Source organism: Camelus dromedarius, chromosome 4 (assembly GCF_036321535.1).
Source record: "Camelus dromedarius isolate mCamDro1 chromosome 4, mCamDro1.pat, whole genome shotgun sequence".
Taxonomy (NCBI): Eukaryota; Metazoa; Chordata; class Mammalia; order Artiodactyla; family Camelidae; genus Camelus; species Camelus dromedarius.
The window spans coordinates 85,595,749-85,612,686 of NC_087439.1; the positions used below are offsets into that span (position 1 = coordinate 85,595,749).

General features: G+C 43.1%; 1 protein-coding gene across 1 annotated transcript in view; it reads right to left on the reverse strand.

Annotated features, from left to right (window-relative positions):
* The window catches only part of WDFY1 (WD repeat and FYVE domain containing 1), a 43,606-nt gene that overhangs the window by 3,459 nt on the left and 23,209 nt on the right, over positions 1-16,938 (reverse strand). Inside the window, exons 4-11 of the mRNA XM_031452267.2 lie at positions 14,249-14,303; positions 12,549-12,699; positions 10,816-10,928; positions 8,500-8,626; positions 7,301-7,406; positions 3,663-3,764; positions 2,002-2,132; positions 665-773 (exon numbers count right to left, since the gene is read on the reverse strand). Coding sequence (XP_031308127.1) covers positions 665-773; positions 2,002-2,132; positions 3,663-3,764; positions 7,301-7,406; positions 8,500-8,626; positions 10,816-10,928; positions 12,549-12,699; positions 14,249-14,303 — 894 coding nt within the window. The remainder of the gene's footprint in view (positions 1-664; positions 774-2,001; positions 2,133-3,662; positions 3,765-7,300; positions 7,407-8,499; positions 8,627-10,815; positions 10,929-12,548; positions 12,700-14,248; positions 14,304-16,938) is intronic.

Sequence of the window (16,938 nt, forward strand, 5' to 3'; positions counted from 1 at the left end):
TTATCCTCTTTTTTCACCGCAAAACCTCAAGATTTATACAGTGACAAAACAATGCAGTTTGCTAAATCATGAAAAAAGCTTATAAGGAGTCTCTCTGGACACCTGCAAATTACGTCACTATGTTTTCCTAGAAATTTAAATTTATTTTTAATAAAAAGCCTAATGGGAAAAAGCCCATTTTTTAAAATTACGAAATAAACTACGTCATAGTTTCACAACCCAAGAGGGGTATTAAGTGTAACAGACTTTCAGTTTCTGCATTAGTGACCCAGGGATTTAATGAAAAAAATGTATGGTTATTTCTTACAAGTAGGAAGCCTCCTGCCCAGGATAAAAGGAACGTTTGTAGCAGAAGGCATGACCAGAGTAAGGGATCAGTAAGGCCCAGGCAGTGGGGAGGGAGAAACCCCGGGGCTGGCTGAGTGCAGACCGCAACAGAGGGGTGCCAGGCCCTCATCTGCTCACAGTTCACCCCGAAAGATGGGCAGAGGGAAACACTCCCAGAAGGAGCTGTCGCCAAGAGCATGGAAACTCACAAACGTGCGACTTGTCAGTCAGCGCTTCCCCCGTGACTACAGGTTGCTTATAAAAAGGGAAGGCAAGCCGGCTGCACCCATCCGGAGCACAACACCGAAGTGCTAATTGGGACAATTAAGCAGGTTACCTTCACCACGCGATCAGTCCCACAGGTCACCATCAGGCCCCTAGCAACGTCCATGGACATGTGGGAGATGTTATGTTTTCCTTCATGGAAGGTTGCTAGAGAAGTCCGACTAACAAAGAGAAAAGAGACCATTTAAGACTCACTTAACTGTTGCTAGAGCTAAGGGATAAGTTTTCTAAGCAACATAAAGAAAATACAGTAACAGTGTCAAAACTTACTCCAAAAAATGTGGCTACAGTGTTGGAAAGTAACTACAATTAAAGGATGACAGAAAGCATAAGTTGCAAGACTGCTTCATAAAAAATTTTATAAAACTCCCCAAATAACTAATTTTTATTTTCTTAGTGGAAAAGCTGATATATTCCTAGAAATGAGAACAAGGACCTGTAACACAGAAGAGAACTTCACTGCATGAGATCGTACGTTGTGGGCAACACACTCACAGGGAGGCCTGGGGCTCCTGGACACCCGGGGTCAGAAGCGGCCTCCTGCACTGCGCCCGCTCCGCCCTGCTCTGTAGCCCGCAGCCCCAGCCAGCCTCCACCCCCAGCTCACTAACCGACACCAGCGGTGCCCACTAGCTTTCCCACTGGGGCCTCTGCCAAGGTGTGCCTGTCTATTCCTTTCAAAGATGATTCAAACAGAAAGGAAAGAAAATGCTGGTTCTGCTTTAATAGATCTACGTGACTTGGGATAGAACGTGAAACCAGACAGGTTTGTCTCACACACAAACAGTTATTTATGGACAGATGGCTAGGTCAGATTTTTGTGGAAGAGAGAACATCTGTCTCCAGAATTTTCCTACTAATAAAATTTCCATGCATGTGTGAGTGAAGGTCAAAGCTGGGATGCCTTTGCAGAGCCAGCTCAGCCACCAAGAGTGTGCACGTGGCCTTGACCCTCACGGCACCCTGAGTGGCGCAGGGGCTCAGGAACAGCCGCTCAACTCACAGGTTTGAGCTGCATCCGTCCTCCCAGTGTTTGGGAGAAACTTGTCTTAAGTCATAAAGCTAGGACAGCAGCCTCTCTTTAGAAGGAAACTGAGATAAGACCAAGTGGGTATAAATACACTTGACCCTTGAACAACACGGGTTCAAACTGCGTGGGTCCACTTACACTGGATCTTTCTCAGTAGTAAATAGCACAGTACTACCCGATCTGCAGCCGCTGAACCACGGATGCCGAGGAACCACGCACGGAAGGGCCCCCTCTAAGTTACTCCCGGACTTCTGACTGCACAGAGGGCTGTGCCCCCAACGCCCGGCGTTGTGCGCCCGTGTCCCTTCTCAGGCTCTCGCACTGCAGGTGAACACGCAGGAAGGCAAGCAAACACTCACTCCTCGTCCTTGATGGAGTCGTAGCAGGAATCGCACATGCGGACCTGGAACTCGAAGCCCATGACGGGGTAGCTGGAGCGCCTGCTGCTGCACTTCCCACACACGGCCTGCCCGCACTTCCTGCAGTGATGCTGAGACCCGGGGAGGAAAAGGAGGCTGTTACCTTCTGCTGTCAAGCACGGGGCTTCCCTTCAGGGTAGGGGACGATGCGCCTTGAATTACAACCACGACTCAATGTATCAATTAACACGCAAAAGGCAGATCATTTCAATACCTGTCAAGGATTTCCAAATATCCTTGCTTTGTTGTTGCCCAAATTCTGCTTTTTACTCATTCATATTATCTGTCTAGATGGCAACAAACAACATTATGAAAACCAAATTCAAGCTCATTTAGGAGCCCAAATGGCTAGAGATTTCAGGAAGGAAGAATTTATTCCTATGTCAGAGAAGAGCTTCAAAATAAAGTTTTAAATGTAATTTTCCTTCATTAAGAAACAAATATCCACAATCACGTTTTGCTATTTCCTTTAATCTTTCACATTGTGATCCTGGAAATAAGCTTCAAGAACATTCCAAAACAGTCCATTTATTACTGCCTTTGACATTATATATATATGTCAAAATATATATATATTTTATATATATTATATATATATTTTAACCACTAAAAGCTTCATGACCCACACCTTTCCTGTCTCTTCTATTAGTTGTTAATTCATAAGATTAAAATTCATTCATTGGAAGCACTACTTCTAAACTCGGACTACTTCACCCATCAGTTGCCACCAGACAGGCACTGAGAGAATGAGGCTGAGGACGGAATTCAGGTGCTATTTCTGAGCATTAGAGTATTATGAGTGGAAAAATAATTCCTGCACTGCCTGCCAGGCTCATATCTGCCCTTGCGGTAGAGTAGCTTTGTAAGTAAAATCAAAAAAGGTTTATTAACACACACAAACTTTCGGCCAATCCCTGAGGGAGGTGCAACCAGTAATTAAAGGAATAAAATCAGCATTCTTTTCAACGTAACTGCACAAATTCATATTCGATCTGAGTGAGTGGCTACCTTCAAGGCTGCTGTAGAAATGTATGTTTTGTAGAACTGCAGTATTGCATGGACACCTGGTGATAAGAGCATCTTTGAAACCTATAGGCTACTTGGGACATGTTTCTTTAACTAATTTTAAAAAACAAAAAACAGTAGGTACTTGAAACATGCTTAATAGAAACGCTCCAGGTACACCTACGTGGAATAATTCATGAATACTCTAAAAATTCCTAGTGTCAGAGCATTCCAGTAAGGGCTAAGCTGTTACCTGTTACCTGCTTGTGAAAGCTAAGGCTTAGATGCTCTAGTTCACTCTGATTCTGTGCTGGGCTACTACACACCCTGAGTTTAACAAGTAATAGTCCTAAACTCAGAGATCATTTATGTATTTACAAATAGGCTTTTGGGGTTTTCTGTGTCTCTGCTTTTCCAACACAGGACAAGCAATGGCACAGTTTGTAACAGTCTCACTGTCACCAAAGGAAAGGTCATGCTCACTGTCAGCCACACAGAGATGGTGACACCGAAAATGGAGGAAAAGTGTGATTCCAAACAAAATGATAGCCTAATCATACAAATGAGAAAATATATGATTAACGGCAGCTACTCACCTGTCTCAACCCCAGTGTCTTCGTGTCCCACATCTGCTTTATATTCCAGAAGAAGGGCTGCTCACACTTCTGACAAGAATCGCTTTCTAACCACTGAGGAGCCTGGGGGAAGAGAAAGCAAATGTGACGTCAGAGCGTCTGCCTGCTCACAGTGAGTTTTCAGAACTACAGCAGTTCTAGACCGTATTGGGGTTATCATTTTTTTTAATCCCTCAATATATTATAGCTGTGGCATATTCAAATTATGTTTGTGTTTTCAGTAATCTTTATCGTTTTAGCCATGTTTTCAGGATTGTTCAATTTTTAATCTATAGATAGGAGGGAGTAATTTAATTTCCATTATGAATTCTTAAGAGTTGCCTTTATGTATTTCTTTTTTATGCCCAAGTTGTTTGATATCTATATTAAATGGAGAAAAAACCTTTCTTGAAGAATCTGGTGAACTACCACTTAGTTTGTGGGGTCACAAGAGTTCTTCTGGGCGGGCATCACAACAGACAGATCTGCCACCCCCACCCTCGTTCAGCCCTCATGAGTGGACCCCTGTGCCCGCACGCCAGCCTGCAGACCCCGACTCTAGCGGTGATGTCTCTGCACTGTAATTCTTTACGCACATCTCTTCCCCCACCACTAACCTAGGAGTTATTCGTTGGTCTTTTCATCTTTGTATATATTCAGCCTATCACAGGGATAGGTTCTCAACGAATTTATGTTGAAACAGGGAAGTGAAAGTCTTGAAATAACTGAGAACTTAGAAAATGTTATTTCTAAATAAAACATTGTAAATTGTACTCGATTACAAAATGAACTCGTTAAAAATCTATTTAACCTCAATCACTTATCACATGTGTGCAATAAAAATATTAGAAAATACTAATTTTCATGAAACTAAACCAAAGCTTATGAAGTAATAATCTTTTCTTGATCTGGAAAGTTAACGCTCAAGAAAAATGTATCTGAGAAGAGGAAGCAAGGATGAGAGAATCACAGAAACCACATTGTACTGACTCGTAAAATACGCAGTGAAGATGGACAGCTGCACAGTAAATCGAAAGGGACTCTGGGCGGCCTAAACAAGTGCCCTTACTTCTTTTGTTTCCTCTTGCAGCAAAACTTTCGGCTTTCCTATTCCTTACTTTAGACATGGCACTAGAAATATTTCTACATGTGACAGCCGCCACAAAGGTCTTTCTCTCGGGGGCAGGGGGTTACGCACTCACAAACAGACTGACGTGGGCTGAGACACAAGAGAGGTTTCTTTAAATAACTGACGCAATGAAGAGAGAAGGTGATTTAAGAACACTGCCTGTGAACGTCCCTGCAGGAGAATGGGGGATGCAGCGACAGGGCATGCCCTGATGCCAACAACATGGGGACATTGAATTGCAGGGGGAAGGAAAGCAGGTACCACCGCCGAGTCCTACGTTTGCAACAAATGCGGGACAGTCACATGGAACAAAACCAGTGCAGAAATGCCTTCATGGCAGTGATGTTGGAGTATGAGTCTACACCTCATGAGGTCGGGGGGACTAAATGAGTTTATCTGGGAAGCATCCTGCCTGGTACAGCGAGTGTCACAGGAGTCCAGCAGTGTGCCAACTGTGTTATATGCCTCATTTTGCTTAATTTTCTACAACACCTAGGAGACACAGTAACTTTCTCCCCCATTTACAGGCAAAGAAACTGTGGCTCAGAGACTGAAGCCACTGTCCGTGGTCAGTTAGTGGCTGGAGACCCCAGGAGATCCAGGAGTCCAGCCCATCCCTGGGTGTGTCCACTGCGCTCTATCCAGCCTCTGTGAGTGGTCCTGTTCATCTCAACACGTGAGGGTCCCCAAACACATCTCTGGAGTTTCATAACTTAGAGATTGAGTTCCCGCCCTCGGGAGCATAGTTCTGTCTAAGGGCTAGGGAACTGTCGCTTGGCTGAGCTGGAGGACAGGAGGGAGCAAGGGAAGAAAAACAGGCTTAAAATATTTTGAGATAACAAACTAAACAACAAACTCAGAAGTACAGGCTTTTTGGAGCACATTTCAATATAAGAAATACCCATAACTTTGTTTCTCTTAATAGGATTAAGTGTTAAGTGTAAGCCATCATGAACCATCCTCTTAAATGTTGATCCTCTAAGGAGAAAAAGCTTTCTTTTGTGCTGAGAAGAGCAAAAGAGAACATCAATTAAGTATTCTGACTGTTTCATTCTCTTTTCCACATCTTGCTCCATTGGCCTAACTGGACAAAGATGATGTAACAAGAATAACCCCACTGCACTGCTGCTACCGACCGGTGCGTGGGTCTGCTTTGCGCTAATGTATAAAATAGTATATATTCTGTGATCTACTAGCTTAAAACGAAGTTCTTATTTCAAGAGGATTCATCCTAATTACCGTTACTTGCTCATTTATGTTTCGTGCCTACTTCCCCAAAGGAGTCCCCTAATTACAATCTGACAAGGAGGCAGATTTGCTTCCAACCTGCCAGTGGTGGCCGACAGCTTCTGTGGGGCAGGAACACTCCAGTCAGTGTTTCCAGTGAGTTAGAAAGAAATTCCAGGCCAGCCCTGTGGGGCTAGAAAGTCTAGGATTAATCTGCTACACCCATCCCTAAGGAAATCATACAAACTACACAAAGCCCTAGCTCAGGGTGAGAATCTAACAGATCACAGGCCACTCGCTCTTGCACTAACATTAACTCAGCTGGTTTAAAAAGATTTAAAAAAGCCTACAAAAATATTGTATGTTTCTGAGATAATTTTCTTTCCCACCAACACCACCGACTGAGACAGAGAAGCTAGTAGAGCAAAATGTGTTCCCAGCCAGTCTGCACATGATGTGGGGTAACCTTGCGTAAATGACTCAACGGAAAAGAGTCGCCCTGAACACAGGAAGCACCTTGAGTGACAGGACTGTCTTTTCTTTCCTGAGAGGTAGAAACAAGCTCCACACTCACATAACCTGGAAGGAAAGGACGCTGCTCCTAGTTTCTTCTTCTTCGGAAAGAACTTACAGAGGATGAGACTAGTGGATTGAATTACTACGGTTAAACCCTCACAAGAGCCACTAGCAGCAAGGGGCCCCAGGGGCTTCCTCCCCTGTCACGATCCAGGGAACACATCCTCTCTCTGAGTTTTCTGCTTTCTCAGAATAAGATTGAAAAACAACAGGCCGAGAGTCCAGGAAACAGAACAGTTCTCTAGCTGTCACTGTGGCATGTAACTAGTGGTTGACAAATATAATGCATAATTCAAATAAACCTTTGCAAAGAAAGTACAACACATTCTGTAGTACTGAGCCAATGTTACATACATTTAGTTAATGAGTTACTCTAAGGCTTACCCATAGATTTTTAGAAAAACCAAAAAGAGAAATTAACCAGTAGACACACAGTCAAGATTTCATCTATCTGACTTGTTTCACATGCCAGGCTGTGCGGACTGCCTGCCGCTGCGGAAACTCTCCAACGAGTAGAGAATGCGGGGCAAAGTGACACACAGGGAAGACCCTGTCGGACAAAAATCAACAAGCACGAGCATGAGGCCCCGGGACCGCCTCACCTCGGTCGGCAACTCCAGCCAGCGGGTGGAAAAGCAAGAAGCGGGTTTGGGGACCTCTCCCCATCGGCCCTGCCTGGCCCTCTCACCTCCTCTCTGCTGACATCCATGTTCCACACTGCAATCCCGCCGTCCGAGGAGCAGGAGACCAACTGCCTCGTGAGCTGAAGGTAACACAGCGACTGCACCCGGTCACTGCAAACAGCACACACACAGTCACGTGTCTCAGTGCGGGAAACGCAGAAACCATCCCCATGCGGGTTCCAGTCTCTCCCCTCACTGGAATCGCCAACTGGCATTTTATCCCTGACTGTTTGGTATGGTAATCTGCACCCCAATATAAACTTTCATTGGTATTCTGTAACTTACTACACAGAAAAATAGTTTCTATGAAATAAACACTATTATTTTCCAATCAGTCATTAAGAACTGCAGGTCAGATGAGGTGATGACTATGGTTTTCTGGACCAGTCACCATGATTCCTTTTCAGGTGCACAAGAATGTTTCTGAACAAGTAGGTAAATCTTAAAGGGTGTGTAAGTCCCTTACTGGAACATAATCCATGAGAACACGTAATCGAACACATGGAGATACTGGTGGGCACGCACACACGTGCAGTCACACACGCAGACACACACTGACGGGGTGAAGAATCTGCCCCCTCTGGACGCCCTAGGAAACCATCTCCAGACACGCAGGCCTGTGTGGAGAACCTTCCCTTTCCTTGGCTACTTTTCAGCTTGATTCTGCTCAGTTAACAGTGACAGCCTAACCAAAAACAAGGGGGGAAGGGTTCCTTTTCCTTTCAAGACTAGCCAGCAAAAGCCTGAGTATTAGTGTCATAGCTTAGGTGAATGCAACTGTGTCAAATCAAACCTTACTTCTTAATGAAGTACCCTTTAGAATTTAAAAAAAAAAATGAGTAAGGCATCCAGTTCGGGAATGGCTTAATAGCACACTGCACGCAATCTTTCGTGGTCCGAGTCCTCACTCGTGGTATCTAATCCACGTCTGCCTCCAGCAGACGTTTCAATGTGGGTGACTCCTTGGGAGAGAAAGGTGGCAAGTGCTCTTTGGACCAAGAAGGAAGAAAACCCTGGCCTGTTTTTGCTACAAAACACCAGGCGCTCAGGACGAACAGAAAAGCAGTTGGAAGCAGACCCAGTGAGCCCTGCCGAATGGCCATCCTAAAAGATGGGGTTTGGAGAACGTGGTCTCAGAACACTAACGCCTCCCGCAGCTCGCCCCGGCTCAGACTCCTCCCCCCTCCCGCAGACAGCCACGCACTGATGGCCCTGGAGCAAGAGCGTGCGGCCTTTCCTCCCTCCGATGTCCCACACGATGATGCTGTTGTCAGAGGCTCCTGAGAAGAGTAACCGTTGAACAGGCTCCCACCAGAGGCAGGCGACACCACCTAGGGGCGAGAGAGGGAGGGGAAACATGAATCTACGTTAGGACATACACATCTGATAGCAGAAGTCCGATCTAGGACCAGCTGAGTCTTTAAGTAAAACATATCTTCTTTGTACAAAGGGGCTTTATCGTGGGTCACAGAGAAGACACAGAGCATCCATCATCCCGAACTGCAAGATTAGGATTTTCAGTTGTCCATCAGGCTACTTTGAACTCAAAGGTGTTTAAAGATTTTCCTTGTCTACATCAAAAAATGATAAGGCAGCTGTATATGAGGGTTAGTTAAGAAAGAGCTTTTGAAGAGAAAAAAATAGCTACTAATATTTCATGAGAAAAGGCAGTAAAGTTTTCCGCGGTTATCTTATATAAGATAAAAATCTAGAGTACTCTGGGTCTCTGGGACCTTGCAGGTGTTTTAGTCCAGAATGCCTATGCTTAAGAAAATTAAATTACGTGTCTCAGAAAGAAAAAAAAAAAGATCTGTAGTATCCTTTTCACTGTCTCTTTCCACAGTGACAAGCAATCCACACAATTATGCCGGAGAATTCAGGTAAAAAATCCAAACCCTGCATTTTACAATTCTATACTGGCTAAACTTATCAAATTTGATACTGTTGGGAAAAAAATCTTTCTTTCTACAGATTTCCGTTTCAACAGATCTCTTCATTGTTCCATTGATTACTGCTTGCCCAGAAAAATATTATTAATAAACTTAATTAAACTGAACCAGTCACACAAGCTAATAATATTTTGGGGGAGTATATATAAAATTGAGAAAGCCATAGTCAAAATTATGAGACTAGCTTCTCACAGACCTCAACAAAAGTGAAAAGAGAAGTATTGTGCAAAAACCGGCTTCGGGGATCAATTCTGCAGAAATCCTGACCCTGGGTGACCCTGTGCCCCATGAGCTACAGCTGGAGGCCTAAGAGGATACAAGCAAGCGCCTTCTCTGTGAACACTGCTCAGTAGTTATCAGAATCGATTCGGCCCTCAGCAACGCAGAGGACATTTAAGAGACCAGGGGTCATGAGACCATGAGTCACAAACAAAAAGTGGCTTCTGCAGGGACTGAGCTTTCCTGCCCAGACTATTCAACCTCACTGTCCTCGGCTCCCTTCTCCTCTGCAAGGTCCCTGATCTGTTAGACTCATTTTAACTAAACTAGGTTAGCTATGGAGGACATTTAATTTGCCATACTTAAAAAACTATCTTCATAAACAAGTCCAACATTAATTCCTTCAACAAGACCCCAGTTCTTCAGTCTGAACCAGATGGCCTCACAGCTTCTAATTTCTTACTCAATATAGTCAATTGAGTTTTTTTGACTTGATATATTGAGTTTATTTATTTATTTTTTTATTGAGGTATAATTGATTTACAATGTTTCAGGTGTACAACAAAGTGATTCAGTTACACATATATATTCTTTTTCAGATTCTTTTCCATTATAGGTTATTACAAGAAATTGAATATAGTTCCCTGGGCTATACAGTATTTCCTCACTGTTTCTCTATTTTATATATATAGTGTGTGTGTATATTTATATTTATATTTATATTTATATTTATATTTATATTTATATTTATATTTATATATAGTATGTATCTGTTAATCCCAAACTCCTAGTTTATCCCTCCCCACTGCCCAGCTGATTGAGTTTTAAAACCTTTCCACAAAGCTTTGCCAAATCAGCAAACTACAGAAATAACAGAATTCCACCCAGTCATTCTTTCCCTTCAGTCCCTCCCCAGGGGATATTTTCCAAGTAGAGAGAACCAGCCTACACATTTCTTCTAACTTTACTGACCTACCAGGTCTTGCTCAATGCCCTAGAAAGTGACAAATTTAAAACAGCAATAACAACAGTCTTCTAAAAGTCTTACCATTTATAAGAAATTTTAAAAGGTCTTCTGAAAATAATTTGATTGAAAAAGGTAGACAAAACAGAAAGTATTACCCACACAAGCAATCTGGAAGGGATTTTGACAAAACGAAACCTAACCCAACCCCTTGTCTTCACTTAGTTCTCACTCTTCAAGATCTTTCTGAGATTGAAATCCCATATCTGGACAATCAAAATGAAATCTGACAGATCATAAGGAGTTGATCATTCATGAAGCCACAGAGCTGAGAACTAAATTCGAGAGCCCCAATTAAGTGAAAACCGGGGGTGACTACACAGCCTACCTTCATGTCCTTTAAGGGCTGTAATAACTGAACAGGTGCTCTGTTCAAGCTTCAGCAGGGTGATCTGTCCAGAATAGTCTCCAACAAAAGCATACTGAGTATCAAAATCGTATCTGTGGAGAAGCAGTCAAGGATATACACCACAACCCATCTCAAAGTTATAAAACAGAAAATGCACATTTTAAAGAGAATAAGCACAAAATCTAAAACTATGAGAAAAGAAAGACCCGACTGAAAAGCACACATGTAAATATTGAAGGAAAAAATGTTTTAAGCTAGAATTATCAGCGAAATTAATATTCATTCAACGAGAATTCACTGAGTACTTGTTACCATTCCCCAACATCCTAGGAATTGGCAATAAAAAAGATAAGAGCTGATAGAGAGGACAGACATAAGAGCAAGTAGGTATAACCCAATTATCATAAAATGTTAAAAAGTACAATACTTAACAATGAAAACAGCAAGAAAGAACTGGGAGAAAATGGCTATTCATGAAATAGCTCTAGAAATTAAATACAGACATGAACCCATGTTTCTTTTGGGCCCAGATGATTGAGCTTTAAGTGAAGAGGATGGTTTACTTTAAATTGCTGTGGAGAGCTTAACTTTAATCATCCGAGGGGCAGTTATCTGGGGTGGTAGTAAATATAAAATTTAAAAAATATATGAAGTATTGGTAACGATTCATTACTTTCTCGGTCATTTTGTGGCCATAGAAGTCGGTGGCAGATTAGCAGCTCATACACAAGAGGATAACTACTATTTTAATTCCAAAACACAGGGCACAGTGAGGACTGCAGGCCGGGCCATGACTTTGTGATTCTGGGACATTTTCTATCAAGGCGTGTGAAGGCCCACCACGTAACAGAAAAACTGATTTAGCACGTGACACATCTAATTATTCAGCACATGACACATCTGAGAATGTTTCCCTTGTTTGATTCTAAAGTGTACCGCGCGTGTTAAACGTCTCATGCTGTGCACGCATTTGTGGCAAACATTTTTTATGAAGGCTTTCAATGGAAGAAAGGAATTCTACTTCACCAGACGTCCGAGTCTGAAAGAGAAATGACCGTGGGGTAATTGCCTGTCGAGGACAGCCCTGAGCTCCCGGTCACTGAGATACACAGCTCCCACGGCAGCCTTAAGCAAGAGCAAGTGCTATGTGAAACAAATTTCATAGAAAAATTTTAGAGCAGCAATTTCTGAACATTTGGGTGATCCTGAGGCACCCCTGGGAGCATTCTAAGGATTATGAACTCTCTCCAAACACACACCAAAAAACTATAAAATTCCTTGTAGTGCAGGTATGAACTCCAGGATCACAGACCGTTAGTACATTTTCTTGCAGGGTCTGCAAATAATCTAATACTAGAAGATCCATTCTTTTTTTCCCCCTTTCTTTGTACAACACAAAGTTTTTTCTTTCACTCTGAAAATCCAAAGAGTGAAGGGAGGAGTTCGCATTAGTGAGGTTTAGGCTTTTCAAGATTGTGTTAAAACACATACAGCACCTCCCACCAGAGAAAGGCAACTCAATTACTTATTTTTTTTTAATAAAACAATTTTATACTAAAGAAAAGCAGAGAGAGAAATTCTTCGATTTTATGTGAAATATGTAGAAATCACTGAGTCTTTGGATCTCCGTTAGCAATTTGTGATCAGATTCTCAATCGCCCACTGAGACACGAGGCGCGAGGCAGGAGCCGGTCCCGCCGGGGGAAGGATACTGTAAACACGACGCCCAGGAAGAGAAGAAGTGCCTGCCCAGCATGTTCCCGCTGCGGGTGCACATCCAGCTGATGCACTTGTCGTGGCCGGTGCTGATCACCCACTCCGAGGCCAGGCTGAAGATGATCGCGGACACCCGGTTCTGATGCGCTGCGGGAACAGAAAGGGGAAGTCTGCGCCCTTCAGGAAGAAATGCCTCATTCAGAACCTAGCCTCCGTGAGGGAGAACTGAGGCTGCCCTTCTCCACCTGGTCGACTTGCAGACTCACTGTCTCAACAGTCCTGCCCTGAAAATGCCTGCACTCTGAAAAAGCTTCAGAGAACCTCTCCTACTCCAACCCCGCGACCTCAGGCTCTCTGGGGCCCGCCCTCTGCCCCCCTACAGGGAAGACAATCAAAAGCTGCAAATCATTAAAGAGTAAGGCTCTAGAGGGATTCAAATAACGCACCGAAGAACGGATGAAAAACACACACACACAACTTAACTATCAGTGAGTTCCACAAGGAAAGCAGCAGTTTTTTCTTAAAAGAGGTTTTTTTTTTTTTGTTTATATCTTTAGTGTTTTGACCCTTCAGAAATCACTGGCATTGTAAAAAGAGCAGCTGAAATTTGAAATTAAAAAATAATGGAAGCATTTTTTTCCTAGAATAATTTGTGTGTAACTTTTTATTATTTATAAGACAAAGCATTTGTGAAGTTCTGTATTCCAAAATAATAGCTGAGAATGAGGAAGGCTTCTACTACCTAACTTCTGGAATATTTCCAGGTCATTTGTAAGCCACACCAGGGCAGTGACCTATCTACCTTATCTGGTCCAGGATCTTGCATGCAGCAGGTGTTTAATAAATGCCCAGTCTGATGAATGAAGTCAGAGGCTAGACAGAGACACCTCTGACCTTGCTCCCAGCTGTACAGGCTGCTTTGGAATAGCGGGACTCTGTCTTATAAATTAATCAGAAAACAGTGCAACCCCCTGGGAACATGGGCAAAATCATGAACAGATATTCAGACAACATGACAAACAGCCAACGTTTTAAATAAAGCCTAAATGATTTCAAAATTGAGAACTATTTTGACTATCAAATTAGCAAAAAAAAATTTTATAAAGAGTAAGATTTAATGAACAGGCGCTTGCAATCACGACTCATGGAATTGTAAAAAATCTACTATTGCTGGAAAGACTTTTGTGAAATAAAGTATTAAAAAAAGTTTTTAAGTTTGACCCTATTATCCCACTTTTAGGAATCTTTCTTAAATAGAAGTAATCAGGGTTACAGGACTGGAGTCAGAGTAACCATCAAGGACACACACACATATGTATATGCATATACATGTACAACTGAAATAACCCACACTCACAGATACCTATGCACACATACATATAACATGCACCACCGTATACGTTAGTATGTGTTACCAAAAAGGAAGCAGTACACATTTTCAAAAACAGAAGAACGGTTAAATTAACTCATACATGCAACCAATGGAATAGTATAGAAAACTTTAAATGTTAATAAGTGGAAAAACGATGGTAAATAATTCTGAAGAGCCAATAGTCTCTCAGATAACTGAGGTAACAGTACTTTTAAAAAGTTAATGTGGAAACCTAATTTTGATCATAAGACACAGTGTCCCAGTTTTGTGCGTGTGTATCTATGTGTATGTGTGTGCAAGCATATATGTATGTATTATGATTACCTGGATAGGTCTTGATAAAGTTCATTTTATTAAAATCTTCAGAAACGTGAAATTCCTAAAAGTAAACACATGCAATAATAAAGCAGTTACGGTTTTAAAAACAACAGGAACTCAACGTTCAAAAGGAAGTAAAACCCAAAAATGGCTACTACGAGCCTTGAGACTCAAGATGAGCTACGTAAGAACAACTGGGAATAGCTTCTTTCATTGGTCCTGTCCTTTTTCATCCCATTTCTTTTGGAACCAGACAAATAAAGAAATGCTGCTGACCAGCACAGCGTTTTTATCCAACTTTTCCCCTGCAAACGAGAGCTCTATCCTTCCTCTCCAACTGCAAAGGCATCATCCTGTTAATTTTGCTCTCTTGGCTTCACTAACAAATCCTCAAGATGATACATATCAAGCAAAACAACAAAACCATTACTAACATAGTTCCCTGCACCAGTGAAAAGAAGACATTGGGTATCTGAAGCAATGGAAGGGGAAAACTATACGTATTTAATATAGAAACACACAGAAAAAAGGAAATTTAGAGATTGTGGGTGGTTTTCTTTTTTTATACTCCTATATTTTCCAAAATTTGTATAACCTATGTAACACTTTAGGAAAAAATTAAAAGCACATACTTCTTAATGAAAAAATGAGCTTCAACATAAAACTGAAAAGATAAAACTCTAAAGAAAAAGCATTAATCAAAAATTCTACTAATCAATGCTAAATTCATAAGTTCTTAAGAGTCTAGATAATACAAACATTATGAATTATTGATTGATTAGAATGAAAAAAAAAACCCACAAAGGAATACTGTTTTCTTGTTTTCCATCTTGGTTTAACAAAGTATAACAATGTACCAGAGTATTTTACATATACTAATCTATGTTGGGGGAAAGAATCAATAGATCAATGCTAACTAGTGATAAACTGGATTTACACTGAAGAGCTATAAGTGTTTTTATACACCATCCTGTAACTGCAGAGAGTACCCCTGAACCAGGAGCCACAAGAAGGGTCCCTAGAGAATTAAGTGTATGAACACTGTCACCACTGAGAAGCTGAGACTTGCCCTCATGGCTTCTTGCTATATATGCAGATGCACATTACCATAACAGTCCTATAAAATCTTTAGAAAAAGAAACACGAGAACACTGGCATTTAATACTAAATAATGTATTTACAGCAGCCTCAAGCCCCAACCCCGCAGCCCCCAGCCCTCGCCACCTGCCCACAGCAGAGTGAACTGCTTAAGCAGAGAGAGCCTGTCTTTGCTCCTAGCTCTTTCCTTCTTGGCTCTTAAACACAGTCAAGGCTTCTCCTTTAATTTAAAAAGCAAAACAAACAAGCAGAAGACGACAAAACTCCCTTAACAATACTACAACTTTCCCTGCCCCCTTCTGTACAGATCAGCACACGCTCGCCCACTCAGGCTTTCTGGCTCCTCACCCCAGTCACCCTTCAGTCCACTGCGCCCCAAGGCACCACCCCCACCCCCCAGGGGAAGCTCTCCCTGCAACCGCCAGCTGCTGTCTAACTGCCATCCCCAAGGTCGCGCTCAGGTCCTGGTCTCATCCTCTCTGCCTCACCTGAAAGGCCTGGCTGGGCCTCCTCTCACTTTGTCCATTCTTTCTCTGTCTCCCCTGTGGGTTCCCAGTCCCCTGACTTTCTCTTACAACATGTTGATATTCCCCAGGGAATGTGACCTGGGCCCTCTGCTCTGCTCACCCTACCTGCTACCTCTGTCCCCAGTAAGAGCAGTCATCTCCACTGAGTCTGAAGTCTGGAGGACTCCCCACCCCAGCCCAAACCAAGCCCCTGAGGTTCAGGCCCATGAGCCCAGCTGTCAAAGCTGGACGCGTACCTCTCCCCTCAAATTCAGCATCATTTCTGTCTCAGGGAGCAGCTAACCGTTCACCACCATCCTGGCTAGAAATCTGGAGGCCACCTCATTAGCACTGCTCTCTATTAAACAGCTACATCTAATCAGACATCAAGCCCTACTGCCCAGACAGTCCTTGAGCCATCACCTCCATCACCGCCCCAGTGTGTCACAGTCTCACACTGGGGTCCTCATCAGCCTCCTAAGTGGCATCATCACTTTCAGCCTTGCCCCCTACAAGCCGACCTTCCACGTGTCAGCACACGAAGCTAACAGGACAGACACCTGACCATTCATTCCATCCTCCCCCTGCTTAATGCTCTTTCAGGGCTCCCCATCGTGCAGTGACCCCCTAATGCACTTGACCCTAAGGGTCACTGCAAGGACTTGCTGAAGCAGAGATTCCCAGGCCCCTCCCTGGTGATTCTGAAGCTGCGGGTCTGGCCTGGAGCCAGGGAACGGATATTTCAGTAAGTTCCCTAGATGATCCATATGCCTGACTCTACAAGTTTGGGCAACTCAGCTCATACAGTGTAGCCTGGGCTCCAGAATACACACTCAAGGATCACCACTTCCACTTCCCCTTCTCCCCTGCTGGCTTCCCCATTAACCCCACTATAATCCGAGCCATTCAGGACTCAGGCCTGGGCCCTGTCTTGTCTCATTCTCTCCCCACATGATCACAGCTATCCTTACAAGGGCTTAAAGACGCCCTGTGTGCAGACGACTCCCCAGTCCAGGCTCCCACAGGACTCCAGGCCTGCAAATCCAATGCCAACGTCACATCGCCACCAGACGCCTCACTGGTATCTCAGCT